We start from the raw sequence: 20,221 nt of genomic DNA, 5'->3' as shown, positions 1-20,221 counted from the left end.
TTTTCTAAATATATTTAGTACAGGGTCTAAAGGATCTCACTACACAGATCAGACTCATAGTGATTCTGTTTTCAGCTTCCCAAGTGCTAGGATTACAGCACGTGCCACCACGCCAAATCTCAATGGCCATCTCAGTGCTCCCTGGGGAGTGGGGCCAGCATGGCATGCCAGGGATCGAACCCTGGTCCCTGTGTCTGCCTAAGCAGGTGCTGTCATCCACTGAGCTATCTGGCCGGCCCTCTGAGTTAGAGCTTAAAACATAGAGAAGTGGGTTTTTGTTTTGTTGGTTCTGTTTTATTTTTCTCCACATTGGTGACTGAACCCATGGCCTTCACATTGAGATACATTTTCTGTTATTTTTATCTATCTTTTTTTTTCTAATTTTGAGATAATTGTCTGGCTAAACTGCTAATGTGCCCAGGCTAGGCTTGAACTTGTGCTCCTCTTATTTTAGCCTCATGGAGTTTTGGACTATATGCATGTACTGCAATGCCAGGTGGAGAAAATTATTAATGATGATAATGTTTGTTATATAGGTTGAGTCAGCTGATAAAACATTGCTTAAGACAAAGGAAAGCTTTTGGGTGGAGGAACATGAACACAAATTTGGATAACTTAAAATATGTATTTCATTATCTTGTTAGAATCATGTACAGAGGGATAAGTTACAAAAGTATTAGGTCAGATATTTCTTGAGAAGTACAAAGAAGAGCTTTGGTTATTATTTGCAAACAGCAAAAAGAAAAATTGAATTTTGAGTAATAAATTGACCAAACACTTGGTTTGGAATAGGTAGGCAGGGAATTAATCAGGTAGGGAGGAAGGTAAAGTCAAAGAAGCCAGCTAAGCAGGTATGAGAAGGAATAATTTTGCTTATTAAGACTTCATCTAGGAAAGAAGCATAATAGAAGGAGGCAGAAGTAAGAACTCGTACTAAATTTTATCAGTTGTACTTATACTCTCATGTTGTTATCATTACATATGGAAAAGACTACTTTTTCCAATATTAGCAAAAATAAATGTAAGTTCTATAGTAAAACCGAGAAAATATTTCAATGCCTTGCAAACAATATTGATCAAAGAATTAAAAATCTTTTTAGACTACCAAACCACTTTAAATTTCATTAAGTAAACCAAGTATTGAATAATGAAGAAACCTATATGTAATTGTTCTGAGGGAATTCACTCTATCTATGCAATTATAATCTTATCAGGAGTTTATTATTTTTATTTTTTAAAGAGAGTACAAAACAGTATACAGAAAAGTTACAAGTGATACAGAGTTTCACTTAACAAAGTAATATGAATTTAACAGTATTTGTTGTAATGCATAGTGCTGTCATCCAAATAGATACTCATATTTTCAGATATATGCATGCAAAATTGGAAGAAAGAAAGATATATATGAGAAATTAGGAAGAGAAAAAGAACAAATAATGGGAGAAAAAGCAAAACACATTAAGCATTATTTTCTCCTTTTCCTAGACTAGCAGAAATCCACAGTACAGTTGTCCAAACCATCCTGCTTACATGCATAGATATATATCTTTCCCCTACCCCATCTCCTGTCCTTCTCTTCAACTCAGTAATTCTTTGCTTTCAAATAAGTTCACTCATATTCCCAGCATCTATTGTACCCTTCAGATTGATCCCATTTTCTCTTTCTGGTTCTCACAAATGAGACATGATGTTTGCACATGTGGGTATAATTTATTTCACTTAGGAGTATGTTCTCAAGTTGCACCCAAAATTCTCAGATGTATTCTATTTTATAGCTGAATAATACTCCATTGTGTAAAAATACTATAACTTCTTTATCCATTCTTCAGTTGATGGGCATCTGGGTTGTTTCTAGGATTTAGCTATGACAAATTGCATTGCTATAAACATGTGTGCACATATATTGGTGTCCTATGATGTTTTCAGTTCTTCTAGAAAAATATTAGGAGGGGAATAGCTGGCTTGAACGGGATCACCAATCTTAGCTTTTGAAGGAATTTTCACATTAATTTCCATAGTGGTTGTACCAGTCTGCACTCCCACCAACAGTAGAGAAGGATTCCTTCTTCCCCACAGCCTCTCCAGAACTTGTTATTGGCTGACTTCTTAATGTTAGCCTTTCTTTTCGGGGTGAGATAGAATCTCAGTGTTGTTTTAATTTGCATTTCTCAAATGACTAAGGATATTGAACATTTTTCATACATTGATTTGGCATTTTTATTTCTTCCTCTGAGAAGTGTATACTCATCTCAGATGCCCAGTTTTTGAATTGGGTCTTCGAATTTGGTGGGGCCTGATTCTTCTTAATTCTTTATATACTTTAGATAGAAGGCCTTAGTTGGAGGGACAGTGAGCTATAATTTTCCCCAGTTTGTGGGTTCTCTTTTTACTCTGTTGGAGATTGCCTTTGAAGTGCAGAAACTTTAAAAAAAGATGATATCCCAGTTGTTGATTCTTTGAAGTATTTCTTATGCAGTTTGTTTTTTGTTCATGAACTCTCTATCTGCCCCTACATCTTTAAGATTCCTACCTACATTTTCCTCCAGAAGATTTAGTGTTTGTGTTTTAATATTTAAGTCTTTGCTCCATTTTGATTGTAGTTTAGTGCATGGTGATAGAGATGAGTCTAATTTTAGACTTTGGTGTGTGGACAGCCAGTTTTTCCAGCACCATTTATTAAAGAGGCTATGTTTCTTCTAATGAACATGCTTGGCCACTTTATAAAAGATAAGGTGGTTGAGTATGTTTGCAGTTGTGTCTGCATCTTCTGATCTTTTCTACTGATTATCAGGTCTGTGTCTATACCAGTACCATGCTGATTTTATCACAGTAGCTTTATAGTACAATTTCAGGTCAGGGATTTTGATACTGCCTGCCTTTCTTTTGCTTCCCAGGGTTGGTTTTGATATTCTAGGTCTCTTCTACTTCCAAATTAATTTGAGGAAAGTTTTCTCTAGGTCTGTGAGGCATACTAATGGTATTTTAATCAGATTGCTTTGGATCCGTATAATAATTTTGGGAATATGACCATTTTCACAATGTTGGTTCTTCCTATCCAGGAGCACGGAGGTATTTTTTTTTTTCATTTTCTCAAATTTTCTTCAATTTCTTTTCTTGGAGTATTATAATATTCACGATATAAATCTTTTACTTTCTTTGTGAGATTGATTCCTAAGTATTTCATCTATTTGGATGCTATTGTGAAAGGTATGGTTTCCCTAATTTATCTCTCAGTGCATTGTTTGTGTACAAAAATACTACTGATTTTTGGGTGTTGACTTTGTTACATTACTCAACTTGGTGATTAAATATATATGACCCTTGGTGGAGATTTTTGGGATCTATGTAGAGTATCATCTCATTTGCAAATAATGATAATTTCACTTCTTTTCTAATCCTTATTCCTTTTATTTCTTTCTTTTGTCTAATTGCTCAGGCTAATGTTTCCAGAACTATATTGAATAGAAGTGGAGACAGTGGGCAAGTGGACACAGTCTTGTTCCTTATTTTAAAGTGAAGGCCTTCAATTTTTGCCTTTTTAGTATGCTGTTGGCTGTTGGTTTCTTATACATACTTTTATCAGCTTGAGCTATAGACCCTCTATTCTGATTCTCGTAGGTTTTTTTTTTGTCATGAATGACTGTTCAATTTTGTCAAAATCTTTTCTGCATCTATTTAGATGATCAGTCATTCATGATAAAAAACCCTACAGTGATTTTTGTTCTTGGCTCTATTAATGTGGTTTGTTACATTTATGGACTTGTGTATGCTGAACCATCCTGCATCTTGGGTGAATCCCACTTGGTGGTGATTTTATAATTTTCTTGATGACTTTCTGCATTCTGTTTGCTAGCTTTTTATTGAGGATTTTTGCACCTATGTTAATTTGAGAGATTGTCCAGTAGTTCTCATTTTAGTTTGATCTCTCTTTGATTTTGGAAGCAGAGTAATACTTGTCTCCAGGAATAAGTTAGGGAGAATTGCTTCCTTTTCAATTTCATTGAAGAGACAGGTATTCCATTGTCATTCATATTTTTTAATTATTTTATTTATTTATTTATTACATTTACTTATTGTGTGTGTGTTGGCCAGCTTAGCCCACCAGGGGGCGGGGCTGGCTGGCATGTGGTGCTGGGGGATCGAACCGCGGTCCCTGTGCTTTGTCAAGCTTGTTTCAAGTAGGTGCTTTAGACCACTGAGCCATCTCTCCAGCCCCTGTCATTCATATATTATAGTAGCATGAATTCAGCAAAGTAATCCAATATAGTCCAGTAGTCTATGATAGTAATGGGTTATCCGCATGACTGGCAATGTCAGAAGTTGTTGACTTCAGTGTTTTACAGTTCAGCATATTAATATGGCTTTACTTTTTTATACCTTTTGTTTAGACTTTCATGCTGTGTGGTTGATATGAAGATAAAGCAAGACCTATATAACAAAAGAGGTTGAGAAAAGTTGACATTAAATATTCTCTAAATTTCTTGTAGAATTCAGCTGTGAATCTATCAGGACTTGGGCTTTTTGAGAAACCACTGTGTGACCTAGAAATGGTTTAGAAATGGTACAAAGAGGGGCTGGCAAGATGGCTCAGTGGTCTAAAGCACCTACTTGGAACAAGCTTGGCAAAGCACAGGGACTGCGGTTTGATCCCCCAGCACCACATGCCAGCCAGCCCCACCCCCTGGTGGGCTGAGCTGGCCACACACACACACACACACACACACACACACAATAAATAAATAAATAAATAAATAAATAAATGTTAAAAAAAAAAAAAAAGAAATGGTACAAAGACTTCATCCTTGGTTCTAAGAATGGACTTTATGAACCAGAAAAGATGAGCTTCTGTTTGGGAGAAATAGTCCAAATTGAGGATTTTATGTGTGTTTTCTGTTTCCCTGGAAAAGAGCAATTAATTGGATTTGTGGTAAGGATTGCCTTCTGTATAATGTTTAGTTGATATAAAATTACAAATGTTAAGAACTTGTTTCCATCAAGCCTGTTACTTTCATGTCATGAGCAGAATGCCTTACTGTGTAATCTTGATTAATTTGTTGTTACTGAGATTTTAATTTCTGTGACACGTGTAACTTGTTTTTTTTAAAAAAGGATAACCCTCTCATTGTAAAGGAGAAAAGGAGATGGTAATAGAATATGACATAAGCCGTACTTGTGATTTACCTTATGTGGATATGACTTCTATATACAGTTATAGTTTTGTGAAATCTTTACATGGTAGCATTATCTTTTTATATTTTTCCTAAGATAAACAAATGCATAGTTTTCTCTATGATGGATTGAAATGGCTTCTTGAAATAATACTGAAAACCTCAAAGATCATGTTGATCTTTTTTTAATGTTTTAAATTTTTAATTTTTTTTTGTTGATTCTTAATTTTTGCTTTTTGCATAAGCCTCTTCTATAACATGTATCTTTTAAAACAATTAAGTCTTTAGGAAAGTGTAACCAGGACTATGTTAGTATTGCTTATAAAACTTTAGTTAGGTTCAGTATATACATGTATATGTCCATACATAGGTATATAGATTCACATTTTGTCTTGTAAAATTTTATTTGAGTAAATCCTACCTGTAGTAATGGGGAACAAAATTAATAGTTCATATTGCCACTCATAGCATTTCTATATTTGAAAGTAGCCCAATATGAAACTTGTAATTCTAAAATTAAACCAGCAGCCTGTTACAAGCACATTTTTTGATTGAGTTGTGGTTACAAACTTACTAAATGCAAAGAGGACACTAATAGAAGACATCAATTTAGGGAACTTCTGAGTCAGTGAGACACTGTTGATTAACTAACATACTGTATGAATTCAGTGATGCTTTAACTCTGATTTTGCATATTAAAGTTAAAATATGGGCATTATGTCAGGAGTATTAAAGGCATTATATCAGCAAGCTAAAACATTTTTTTCCCTGCGCTTTTAATGTATCTCTACATGGTCTAAGAAGATTCCAGCTTTCAGAGAGAGAACTGAGCAAAAGGGGAAACATCTTGGGATGAAGCTTGTCCTTATGGTGATGTTTTAATTACAGATTATAAAGCTAGAAGGAAATTGCCGTGGGTTAAGTGTATATTAAAATATTTCATATTTACATTTCAATAAATAGCCATTGTAACTTGATAAGAGATGATTTATTTTATGTAAACATTGCTAAGCAAGGTGTAGAAGCTCAGCTAGATTTATTACTGTGCACGAGAGTAAATGCCTATCAATTATTCTTTTTTTCAATATAAAGTTTGCTGAATGTACAAGAAAAATTTATCACTTAGGATATAGAATTTTTTTAGGGGCTGGGGGGAGGGGCTCTGTCAGGAAATTGTTACTTACAAATGCTGTCTTGATTTGATCCAAAAAATAAAACCATAAAACTATTCTTGAGCTAATGTGGAAAAATAAAATGGCTACAGTTTTAAAAGTGATAGGAATATATTGCTGACAGGTTATGAGTTATTTTCTATAAACTGTAATTGACATGAATAATATCTGCATGTTTCTGAGAAGTAATCTGTACATGGGGGAGGGGATAATAAATATTATTTCTAACCAAGAAAAAAAAAGATTGTTTATTTAGGTTTGTTCTGTTTCCCTCATGTGTGAGTTAACTATTATAAATTTTCATTTTAAGACAGCTTTCTTTGTATCCCCCCGGTGTTGTTAACTGGTATCTGCATTTTTTTTCTTACAAATATTTTTTAATTTCTTTTTTAATTACATCTGTGACCCACTGGTTGTTTAGGAGGTTGTTATTTAATTTCCTTGTGTTTATGGTGTTTCTGTGACTTTTTTTTTTTACCTTATTGTTTAAAAAACATTTAGCTTTTTCTTTTTTTGTTCTTTTCTTTCATTTCCTTTTATTACCTTTTAAAAAATTACTTTAAAGAGAGTGTAGTACTAATTGATATGACATTAGAAACAGTACACATTTAGAAGAACAAACTGACAAGTTCTTCAAGCATGGTTGTAGTACTTACTACGCATTGCTGTCTTCAATGTAGTTGCTTAGTTCACAGGTATTAGCATATAGAGTTAGTCAGGGTGAGAATTCTACCCATTAACTGCTGTTTTCAACAACCTGATAGAGATTCTTAGGAGCATTGCCTTATACATCTTGTATATATAAACGTATGGTTTTGCCCTACTTTATTTCTGAACTTTTGTACTTTATCTCTCTTCGTTGTTTAATCCTCAAGTTCTCTTTCTTTCCATTTAACTATGTTATAGTTTTCAGGTTTTATTTCTTCTTTTTAATTCTTACACCAGGGAGACAATACAATATTTACATATGTGGGTCTGGTTTATTTCTCTTATGAGGATAGCTTCAAGTTGCATCCAGATACCTACGAAGGCTTCAAGTTTGTTTTTCTTTAGAGCTGAGTAAGACTCTATTGTATAAAGCACTGTATCTTTTTCATCCATTCCTTAGGTGACCTGCATTGTGGTTGCTTCCAAGATTTGGCTATCACAAATTGTGCTGCTATAAACATAGGCACACATATATCACTATGATGTGATGTTTTCAGTTCTCTTGGGAAAATTCCGAGTAGGGGGATAAAATATAGGACATTTTTAGGGCATTTTTTTCTTTGGTACTGGGGATTGAACTCAGGACCCTTTGTGTGCCAGGCAGATGCTTATTCTACTGTTATCTCCAAAGCTATGGTTTCTTTTGTCAATAATTTTATTTATATTGCTCTGAGGTCAGATAGTATATATAGGATAATTTCAATTTCTTTTCATTTACTTAAGGATGCTCTCTTAAGAGTTAGTATATAGTCTACTATGGAGAACATCCCCTGTGCAGTTGAGAACATGTATTCTGTTATTGCTGGGTGAAACACTCTGCAAAGGCCTACTGAGCTGATATCTTCACGTTTGTTTTAGCTCTTTTATTGCTTTGCTGTTTTTGCATAATTGATCTGTCTCTTTGTGACAGCGGTGTGTTAAAGTCACCCATTACTATTGTATTATTGCTTGTATGAGTTTTAAAGTCTGATAAACTTTGTCTTATGTAGGTAGGTGCTCCTATATTGGGTGCATATACATTTATAATTGTTATCTCTTCCTCTTTAAGTTTTTCCTTAACAAGTCTGTAGTTACCTCCTCTATCTTTTTGAGTGATTTTTGGTTTGAAGTTGATATTGTCGGTAACCAGGATAGCAACCCCTGCTTTTTTCTAGTTTCCTGTGGCATGGAGAATTGTTTTCCATCCTTTGACTTTTAGTCTGTGAATTTCCTTTTAAGTTAAATGTGTTTCTTGTATACAGCATATTGTTGGATTTTTGTTTCTCAATCTACTCTGCTAGTCCGTTTCCTTTGATTGGTGAATTGAGGCCATTTACATTGATGGTTATACTTAATATGTATTGGCTTATTTTTATCATTTTATTTTCCGCAATAAGTTTCATACTTTTTCCATCTTTCTAATTAATTGCTCTGTTTGGTGGTTTCTGTCTGTTATTGTTCTTGAAGCTGTGGTTGTTTCTGCATCTTTTAATGATTGTTAGAATTCTTTGTAGGGTTGGTTTGGTGATCATAAATTTCTTCAGTTGTTCTTTGTCATGAAAGAATCTTATCTCACCATTGAATTTGATAGTTTTGCAGGTTACATCAGTCTGAGTTGGAAGTTATTTCCTTTAAGGACCTGAAATACTTCACTCCAAGTTCTTTTTGATTTGATGATTTATGAAATCTGCCATCACTCTAATGAGTTTCCTTTGTAGATTATCTCTTTCTTCTCTCTAGCAGCCTTTAATATTCTATTGTTTTGATGAATTTCTGGGATCTTGATTATTACGTGTCTAGGTGTAGATTTATTTTTATTATGGCTATTCGGAGTAAAATATGCCTCACTTTATGTCACATTCTTTTCTCATGTTTGGAAAATTTTCTGGTATACTTCTGTAAATAGTCTTTTTATGTTATTTGTGTTATCTTATGCTATTTCACTGACACCTATCATCCTTATTTTTATTTGCATCATCTTGTAGCTGCTGAATTATTATTTCCTGGTTCCTTATTAGTCTAATAGATCTTTCTTTTCATATTCATTAGTTACACCACTGTCTTTAAGGTCTAAAAGTCTATCTTGAGTTTAATTTGAGCAGTTTTGTCAGCTTCTAATGGAGTTAATTCCTGTATGTCTGTCTGAATCTTTCATATATTTTAATTATTTCCTGTATTATTCATTCAGTATTTTCATTATTTTTCTATTCTTCTCTCTTTTTTTACTCTTTGTCTTCTTTAGCTGTGCTGAGAAATTCTTTCACAATTGTTGTTATTTCTTTTTTGACCTGAGAGATTATTTCTGATCTTAGTTCTTTTTTTTTCTTTTTTCTTTTATGTATTTGGTACAGGGTCTTACTACACAGCTCAGACTCATAGGGATCCTCCTGTTTTCAGCCTCTCCACTGCTTGGATTACAGGTGTGCACCACCATATCCAGTCTCAGTGGCTGGCTCAGTGTGCCCGTGGGTTGAGGGGAGGATGTGGTACCCAGGATCAGATCCTGGTTCCCGAGCTTGCTTAAGCAGGAACTTAGTTTGCCAAGCTGTCTCACCAGCCCTGATCTTATTTCTTCTATAGCCTGTTGGACTTGTATTTTACTTCAGTTGCTATCATTTCGGAACTTTCAGTGGTGTGATTTCTAAGTTCTTATATGTCTTTATCTCCTGGAATTGTTTCCTGCTTAGAGTCCTCCAATGTTCTTAAGTGGCACCAGAAAAGCTTTATGTGTACTGGGTCCATAGGTCACAGTTCTCCAAAGTCCCATAGGCCACTAAGAATACTCTTAAATTCTTAAAAGGTTGGGTTGGCCACCGCATAATCTCCCTGCCTGCTTCCTGGGGTCTAAGTGTCAGAGCTAACCAGAGTCCTGTTGTCTTCCCAGAGTCCTCCAAAGTTCTTCTATTATTTTTTTGCACATTGTGGTAACCTGTACTCAGAGAGACTCCTCGACATGTGCTGAATTTATTAGAAGAGCAAAATCATCTATTGCATCTTTCTTTCAATTTAAGTTAAATCATATCTAATAAGTTGGCATTTAAAGTAGAAAGAGCTTAAGGATACACTTTTTAAGACTTAAATGTAGTAGACATAACTTTGGCATTATATGCTGTATGGTGTACCCCTTGAAAATTCACATGTAGAAGTTCTAAATCTCATTATCTTAGAATATGATATATAGGAGCTTTAAGAAGTAATTACACTAAAATGAAAGTATGAGTGAACCCTAATCTAATATGACTGATGTGGTCATAAAGAGAGGACATATGGACAAAATATATGCAGAGGAAGGCAGCAAGGAGACAGAGAAAAGATGGTCATCTATAAGCCAAGAGAGGCCTGACTCTGATATTTGCCTTATAAGCCTGAGAAGTAAATAAGCTGCTAACATTCACATTTCCAACCTGCAGCTTTCAAAACTGTGAGAAAATATTTTTTTTTGTCTTAGATATCCTGGATGTGGTATTCTGTCACAGCAGTTCTAAAACACTAACAATAAATTCATCAGGTAAATTTTCTAAAATGTCCCTTTGATCATGTAGAGCTTTGTTCATAGCGTTTTCCACTGAATAAAGTCTAAGGTTTTCAAGATTCTTCACAATTTTTCACTGTAGTTGTGTTACCAATGGGATGTTTTATTTTGCTTATTCAGTTACCTATTTCTTAATGAATTCTTAGAATTAAATCTTTGCTTCAGATAAACATACCCATTTTAGAGATGAGGCAATTTTGACAATCAGTAAAGTATCTTTGTTCAACAACACACAGCTAAGAAATGGCAGAGTCACCTACTGGACACCAGGTACGATAGTCCCTCACTATTTCACAGTTCAGCTTTTGTGAAGATTTTCAAAAAATATTAATCTAAATTATTTATCATGAATTTTTCACTATATCGCAGGATTTTGCAGTAGTGTACAATATACATATGGTGTTAAAATGATGTTAGTTTATGAGTTTAAAAAGTTAGAACTTTAGAAGTTTAGTTAAGAACTTTAGAAGTGTTTTTAAAACTGTGGTAAAGGTTTATAAGAGTGTGGGAAGAGTTTATAAATCCTTAAAGTACATATAAATGCTAAAATAAATATAATGTCACTACTTAGCTGAATTTCCCTTATCACTGGGGTGTCTCGTACATAACCTCCATGATAAGTGAGGGACCACTGTGCAGACATTTCATATTTTTCCTGCTATGATTTGATGTAATAATAATAGTAATAACATTCATAATCCCATTGATCATGACCATTTATCAAAGAACTTTATATATTAATTAATTTAATTTAATTCTTACAAATATTGGACACACAAAATATTGTGTCTATTTTCAAGATAGAAAATAGAGGGGTATGTAAGGATTCACTGTCTTCCCAGGACCACAGTGACAGCATACCATGGACACCATGTCTACAGAGGCAGTCTCGCTAGAAAGCCTCCACATTTCTCTCTCTGGTGATGCCTCCAGGAAGAAGGACTCTCTTTGCTTTTGTCTTTCCAAATTAACTTGCTCTTCTAAATTCGGTCAAATTCCTCTAATGTGCCTTCTCTAATTCATCTGGACCACAATTCTTTCTTTCCTTAAGACGTTATAACAAAAATCTTATAAATACCTTATCCAAAGTAATAGATGAATGGGAATGTTTAATGACAATTTTGCAGCTATTAACATATTTCTTCAATTGCTGCCTTATCTCCATACTTCAATTACACATTTTTGGAGCTAACACAGCACTCAGTGTTGGGGATAATTTGCCAGTAACTATTTCTTAAGCGGAATTGAGATTTATTTATTTATTTATTTATTTATTTATTTATTTGGTACCAGGGATTGAACTCAAGACCTTGTACTTGCCAGGTAGCTGCTTAAGCTGCTGAACTGTCTTCCAATCCCCTATATTTAATTTTTTGTTAGATTCTTTGGGGCTTTTATATTAGCTCATCATATATTTTGTCGTTAAAATTGCATTGACATGTTCAAACTTTCTAGGATCTTTCCAGCTGCATACTATAGTTTAAATTATTTAGAGAAACTTAGAATTTATGAATGAAATAAAGTTTTTCCTCTAAGAAATTTCCACTCAACCTGACAGATATTCATGTCTTCTCTTTTGTACAGTGCTTCCATGCAACATCACATCTTCCTTATTTTATGACTCCATGAGGAGGGACAGGGCAAGCTGATTATAGTTTTAGATTCAGTTGATTTGAGGAGAGACAAAAGTGTTGGTGGTAGTCTAATGTTTTAAAAAGCAATCTATTATAAATGGTTATTTAGGGCTGTGGAGGTAATTCAGCAGTCTAAATCCCTGCCTGAAAAGCACAAGGACCTCGGTTCAATCCCCAGTTGTACCACATGCCATGCTGGTGGGTCAGTCACCAAAACCAGGTGGCAAATGCCTGTAAGCCCAGCACTGGGAAGGCTGAGACATCAGGATCACTGAGTCTGAGCGAGACCCTGTACCACATAAATAAATAAATAATTCCTTAATTTTTTAATAAATGGTTATCTGTATTCATCTTTTGCAAACCATGTCACTAATATAATTTTCATCAGATGTATTAAAGCTTTGAACTAAATGACAAATTATCCAACTTATAACATTCATTTCCTCTTTTGAACTTGTTATATCATTAAACAATGAGAAATGACTTTTAGTAAAACAGCAAGGTGTATATGCCTCAGTAAATATTCATTCAGATTATAGCACTCTACAATTTAGAGATTATAGTACTCTAAACCTCAAATTTTGTGTATGACTTGAGTTTGAAAATTATCGTTACCCCAGAAAGTAAGCTGACTATAAAACTACTATCAAACTAATAACTATGTGCATATATATCTTATGTATATGGCTACATATAGTATGACTGTTCAATATGCTCCTAGAGAGAATATGCAATCATGATTCTAGTTATGAGAGCCAGTCAAAGCATCTCTAGTTTATAGGTAGTAGTACAATTTTCAAGCTTAGGCTCTTGTCAAGCCTGTCACATCTGTCACATAATATCAGACAGAGTAACAAGTTAACCAGTGTGATCTACCACTGGACTTTTAAAAATGGATTCTCATATGTAGTTCAACAACAAATTGTAAAGCTCATTTGGATTATTTCCACAAGTAGCTTGCTTTGGCAATTGGCTTTTGCATGAAAATAATGTTTTTATTTATTTCTTCTAATATAAGAAAAATATTTTTTAATACTTAATGATTTTGGGGGGATAGAAACTGGAATGTAAGCCACATCTGGGTGATCCCATATTAAAAATAATTATACTACTTGATAGAATGAAATAAAATAAATTCTTGTTGATATAAAACCTGTAAAATTATCAATATATTTGCTACGATCTTCTGTTTTTTGATTAAAGGTATACACACAGGATTTGTGATTTTTAAATAGGGTACAAGGAGTGGGTCTCAGGCTCAAAGTATTTGAAAGAGTGTTCTTCAAGAAACCAAAGAAGTATGTTACAGCCCTCTAGGTTGTTGGAGTCAGAGGTAGTCAATAAATTTCCCTGGAGTGAAGAGGACAATAGCCAGCCAGCACCTTGCAGTAGGTAACCCCTAGAAAGTGTGAGGGTTCCACTGACTCTAGAGGGGTTGACGAAGGGAAATGCACTGTTGATGGACAGAACTTCTTAGTTTACAGCTGATAAAAAAAGAAAAACAGGACCTCTCACTATCAAAGGAGGTATCAACTATAACTTTCAGAAAAAAGTCCCATTGGATCTTAGTCCTTCACTGCCTGTGAGGTAAAAACAGTTTGATGTACCAATATATTGAGAGGTTCTACAAAAATGCAGCAATGAGCACAGTACAATTTAGTTTTTACAGGAGAGAATGTAGAGAAGTACAACAGGTAAATGCCATAGCTATAAATAATATTAGAAAATGTTAATAAAATGCTTTAATCACAACCAATGACACAAATTAAAATAAAGATGCAAGGAATATAGTTGAAAATATTATGAGTCAAGCATACATAGGAAAAGGTTAAATGTAAATATAAAAAAAATTTTTCAAATTGCTTTTCCAAACTGAACTCAAAACTATGTTGTTTTCAGTAAATATACAGAAATAGGAAAAATATTATAATCTCTAGTATATTCCTTCTAAATTCATCCTCGCTCCCAGGGACTGTGAAAGTGACCTTATTGGGAAATAGATCTTCACAGATATACTCATAATCAGGTTATTAGCATGAGCCCTAATGTGACATAACTAGTGTCCTTGCAAGGAGAAGGGACACAGACACAAACACAAAAGAGAGAGCCTCATGTGATATGGAGGGAAAGCCTCCTCAGACCGAGCAACACTAATGACTGCCAGCCTCTAAATTTCTGTTGTTTTAAGCTGCTCATCTTAGGATTTTTTATATCATCCCGAGGAAAGTAATACAGAAAAAATAGTTGAAAAAAAATGGATGTGTAGAAGAAATACACACCAAAGCAGCCCTATAGGAAGGGATGTTTAAACTAAAATGTAGGGTGAAACAAAGTAAATGGGGAACTATACAACTGAAAAGTTAAAATTCTCTAGTAAGTCATAGAGAAGCCATTGAAAAATATGCAGAATAGATGAGTTAATGTGTAAAGTACTTGAAATAATATATGTCATAAACCCTGCAGGGCATTAGCTATCATTTTTCTTCCTTTTATTATTATAAGTAATGGTATAAAAACCAACTAAGGAGTGGCCAGATATAAAGCATCACTTCAAGAAAAAACAACTTCCTATAATCATTATCACATGGCAAGATTTTAATTTCAGAGTTTGACATATATGCCTGCCACCAAAAAGCAAGCCTAAAGGGGATTTGATGAGATGTTCAACAAACCAATGCTATACATAGAGTTCTGTACTAAAAGCAGAAAATATATTCTTCTGACATGTCCTTTTATAAATTCCAATTATTACAGAACTGAAAAAAAAATGAAATAAGATCCTCAAAGAGCAATTCATAATTTTCAGTCTTTCTTCATGATATAAATAGAAATTAAAAAATTAAAAGACCAGAACTAACTTAACTTTGTGAACATTGGAGATAGCATTTAGAAATTACCAGCCACTGGAAAAAAATTACTGATAGCAGATAGCTCACAGGTAGGAGAACTAAGAGACGTGTTTTCTAGCTCTGACCCTACCGTTTAGTAGCTCCATGATGTTCTGTGCGTGCCATGAATAAAAGGATAGTAAAAGTATCCACTGTACTTGTCATTTTATTGATTTGTAATTTTCTTTAAAATAAAACATAGATAAATAAAAATAACAGCAAAAAGAGTTGGGATACAGATTAAATACAAAGCTCCCGTGCTGCCTCTTTCACAGTAGCCGAATGCTAGAGTCCCATGTGTTTACACCTGCCAAAAGGAAAGCTCAATACTCTGTACGTCAGCAGCTCTAACTTCAGGTGGTACCATATCCTTAGGGAACATTTAGAAATACATTAGACAGTTTATAGTTATGAACACCAAGAATTCTCCATGTTCTTAGGGGTTAGGGAAATTAAATACTCTACAAAGCTAAGGACCCTTTTATGCAATGAAGAACTATCCTGGACAAAATACCAATAAATTTCCATCGATAATCACTGCCTTAAAATTGACCCCGGGCAAGGATGCACAATGCATCAGCTAATTCTATTTGAAATTGAGTTACTATTACTAATGGTGAAGAGGTTTTCTCTAAACCTAGCAGACAATTCAGTGTTCAATTTTCCACAATAAGAATCAAATTGAAGAATTTTCTCTGCTCTTAATAATCTGAAAGTATATTAGAATATTTAGCTACTGCAGCAGAAACTAATTTTCTTTTATTACTGAGACTGAAAAAGGAATTCATATTTATCTATCGCCAGAAAAGATTAGATAAATAAGTATATAGAGAATGAATATTTAGTTTGCTGTTGAGGTTATATTAGCTAAATCAAATTCTCAGCACACAAAACTTTAGTTTCTAGAATCATTACTTTATTGTCTCCTAGTTTTCTTTGTCCAGTCTCATATACAAATGAGAAAGTTTGATAATGATTAGTTGATGATGTTGAGGAAAAAAATTACTGATAGCAGATAGCTCACAGGTAGGAGAACTAAGAGACGTGTTTTCTAGCTCTGACCCTACCGTTTAGTAGCTCCATGATGGTCTGTGCGTGCCATGAATAGAAGGATAGTAAAAGTATCCACGGTACTTGTCATTTTATTGATTTGTAATTTTCTTTAAAATAAAACATAGATAAATAAAAACAACAGCAAAAAGAGTTGGGATACAGATTAAATACAAAGCTCCCGTGCTGCATCCCAAGCCACACTGAGCCTTGCCCTCTCCCCTTCTGTCTAGCCCCACTTCCCTATCCTTTCTCTGTGGCAGTCCTGGAGGAGTTTTTTGTTTCATGACTTGAGATATTTATGCTGACCATTCTGCTGAACAGAATACTCTGCTGTAGTTTCAGAATCACCCTCCTGCTCCCTAGATTCCTTTGGGTTTCTAATCAGATGTTACTTGTGACAGAAATACAGCACTATGACTTCCTTTATCTTCCTTCCCTTCCTTTCTTCCTTCCTTCCTTCCTGCCTGCCTGCCTGCCTTATCTTTTTTCTTCTTTTTAAAATGTATTTGGTACAGGGTCTCACTACGCAGCTCGGACTCATAGGGATCCTCCTGCTTTGAGCCATCCCAGAGTAGTATTACGGATGTGCGCCACCGCGCCTAGACCCGGTGGCTGGCTCAGCGCACCTCAGGGCAGGGTCAGCACCACATGTGCTGTAGGGGATCGAACCCTGGTCCTTGTGCTTGCCTAAGCAGATGTGTAGTCCACTGAGCTATCTTGCTGGCTTTTACACATAGATGATATATTGGCTTATTTTTCTATTTCTGCTCTGCTAGAATACAATTTCTCAAGGAATTCATAAAACTTTGTTTTGCTTATTAAGGATAATATTCTAATAACAAATTAGTTTTACCAAATAAATTCTAATCTAATTTGCCTATATTTATTATCCCAAATCTCCAAAACAAAAACAAGAAACAAAAAACCCCTAATGTTTCTCTGAAAAGACAATACTTGTGTGTCTTCTTTAATTGAAATTGTTTTCTCACTGAAAGCAACATGCTCTATTTTAAGACTTATACCACAAGCTAACTAGGTGGAGAGCACAATAGTAATTGTTGTGAAAAATACTTTTCAGATCAGCTCTGGGATTTTGCCAGTCACATGTGTGTGTGCATGTGCGTGTGTGTGTGTGTGTGTGTGTGTGTGTGTGTGTGTAGTCAACTGCACTGCAGTGGAGTAGGAAACAAATATTTTTGTATCCACTTCATATTTCTCTAATGATCACCTGGTTAATTTATCGACTGCAGGCATTCATGCAATTATGATAATTGCCATTTTTCTTTAAAGGGAAAGAAGCAATGTTACTTACATTTAGAGCCTGGTGAAGCCGACCCACTGACGGATCTCGAGCCCCCCTTCATGGAGAAGACTCCTTTTCCCCTGCGAGTTGTTGCGACAGCCACCCGGGGGCGCTTCAGTGGGATGACCGCCCGGGGAGGTGGAGGCACGCGCCCATGGTAATCAAACAACCTTCACGAAATACAAAGGGAGAGTTGTTTTGATGCCCAAATAGTCTCTCAAATGTGTGAAATGACAAATAGAATGGCCTGGTAAAATTTTACAATAAATATGCTGATGCTGTTGTTTGATAGAAAGTGTTTATTTTGGCAGATTTGTTATCACGAAAGAAATAGCATGCATATGTAGTCTGTGCTTATTACGCGCTAGAAAATAACCTTACCATGAACTCATTTGGAAGGTAGGAAAGGACCAGGAGCTTGGCTCCAACAGTACCGTGCAATTTACTGCAATTATGCTGACCTTTGTCCCCGAATATATTTCTTTGCTTCAATAAACAGATTTACCCTTTTTAGGAACAGAAAATTTTCCGTACATATCAGACACATTTAGCACAATAGCTTTGCAAAGACATAATGCAGAACCACAGACACAATAAAGAAAACGATTCTCCCATCAGAAAGCAGAGCGCAGAGGGAGGAAAGCAAACAATTGAAAAAACAAACAAAAAGGAAATAAAATTAGTTTGAAGAAAATAACTTAAAGACAAATACCGTGCCCCACCTCTGAGGACATTTAATGTAGTCCAAGCCTCTTCTGATTGTAGAAAAAAGCATACCAGATGTGAATAAAGCACTAGTAGGAACACACATTACTGTTGACTATAGGTTGATGGGAAATGTTTACCAGGATAGATTTGATTTTTCTGACCATTTGCCAGCTTTTCAAATTAGGAATAGAGATAATTTTAGTGTTTGCTTTGGAAATGTTTCTAGTATAAATAGATTTGCTTTTGCTAACATGCGAAGAAAATGTTATTCATTACAAGAATGCATTTCCATCAAAGAATGAAATTATAAGATTATTGACTCATTTATAGAAATAAGTAATTCATAAATTCAGGAGTATTATATTATCTACACTAAATATCATATATAACAGATTTTTTTGTGACACCAGGGATTAAACTCAGGACCTTGCACTTAACAGGCAAGATCTTATTCCACTGAGCTATCTCTCTGGCCCTTATTACAGATTTTTATATGATAACATATTTGAGAAGTATAACAGTTTACAGAAAAAAATTCTGGTATACATTTATACTTATTTATTTAAAAAAAGACATACAATAGTGAATGGGATGTTTAATCATCATCCACTATAAAGAAAATAGCATTACCTGCTTGGAATTATTATTGTTACATACATTACTGATACCATTATATGTAGTCAAGCCTTGTAAATGATTTAAAGCAGTCAAAATAAATTGACATGAAAGTCAAAACTAAAAATAATAGAAAAAAGGAAAATAATTTAAAAATTCTCTAAGAGGTTATTTGTTAAAGTACACATCTTGCTTGCACATCTCCAAATGTGATAATCTCTTTTTGGAAAAAAAAATATAAAGCACGTTAAGATAGACAGGTCTTCAAATATTTGGAAACATTTAAAACTATTGCACTATTAGGGAGGAGGAATATTTAAAACAAATTTAAAGCAGAGCTCCTTAATACTAGAAATATCTCTTACACTTGAAGGTTAATGTGTCAAAAAATAATTTAGAATCCTGCTGGGGGTAGAGAGGAAGATGTCTGGCTAGGAAAAAAAATGAAACAGAGTTCAAGAGAGGTGGCACCCTCTGTGGTTAAGCAAAGAGCATTAAAGCCCAAGAACTGCTGGCAAAGGGCAGGTCATGGGTTTCAACACATTACAATTTACTTCAAATAGTGAAAGCAGGCAGAGGCTGAAAAGGGTTATGAATACCTTCCATACCACCAGGGCCTTGAAAATCAAAAGGGTCAAGGAAAACTGCCCTTCATTTCAATTACAAAACAAGGTTTACATTAGTTATTTATAAGTTGAATTCACTGAGTTTTTTAAGTCAGTGAACCAAAATATGATGGCATTTTGCATGAGCACTGATACACAAGACTATGGAGGGAAAAATACGGCGACTGACTCATCTCCTTCTGCCTAGAAGTTGTGCCTTCACTTGAAAGATAAACTCTCTGGAGACCATTTTTCCCAGGCCATGCACATCCAACTTAACAGGTTCATTAAATAAACTAATTTATAAATTGAGCAAAGAAAATCTCTAAAGCATAATCAAAACTATGTAAAGAATGCTAGAATGGAAATACAGACCAAATAAACCCACGATATTTATTACCACTTCAATAAGATTTCAGTAGGGCCTGAAATGTCTGTCATTTCTATTGCCCTCCTAGGTCAGGCAGTCCTTCAGTATTTCCCAGCCTGAGATCCAAAGTTTCCTGAGCTTACCTGTTCTAGTCTTAGGTTGAGAAAAGAGATCTACACTTGCTCATGGCATTTGTGACAACACATCTAGTAGGTAACATCCATTTTAGTATTATCCTTATTATGTGTTGTGGCCTTTGCTGCAAATTCTTAGAGAAGCCCTTGTCTTCTGAATATTTTGGTGAGTTGTTTGAATGGGAGATGACTTTTCTCACTAAGGAATCAGCTAATATTTTAATAATTTGAGAAATCAGCTAATATTTTAATAATTCCATTTGCCTCTGGCAGGGAGATATGCACTATTGGAATGTTAAGTTTTTTATTTGATATTTTATTTATTTTTATTTTTTTATTTTTGGCAGTACCA

At 34.6% G+C, this 20,221-nt stretch overlaps 1 protein-coding gene across 6 annotated transcripts in view; it reads right to left on the bottom strand.

Moving 5' to 3' along the window:
- The window catches only part of Ralyl (RALY RNA binding protein like), a 761,418-nt gene that overhangs the window by 68,910 nt on the left and 672,287 nt on the right, over positions 1-20,221 (bottom strand). For all 6 annotated transcript variants that reach the window (XM_023703200.1, XM_004643083.1, XM_023703202.1 and 3 more), the window contains one exon: positions 17,447-17,607. In XM_023703200.1, coding sequence (XP_023558968.1) covers positions 17,447-17,607 — 161 coding nt within the window. The remainder of the gene's footprint in view (positions 1-17,446; positions 17,608-20,221) is intronic.

Source organism: Octodon degus, unplaced genomic scaffold (assembly GCF_000260255.1).
Source record: "Octodon degus isolate 3935 unplaced genomic scaffold, OctDeg1.0 scaffold00165, whole genome shotgun sequence".
Lineage (NCBI taxonomy): Eukaryota > Metazoa > Chordata > Mammalia > Rodentia > Octodontidae > Octodon > Octodon degus.
Note: the sequence above shows the minus strand (reverse complement) of the source record. Positions and strands in the feature narration are given on the sequence as shown.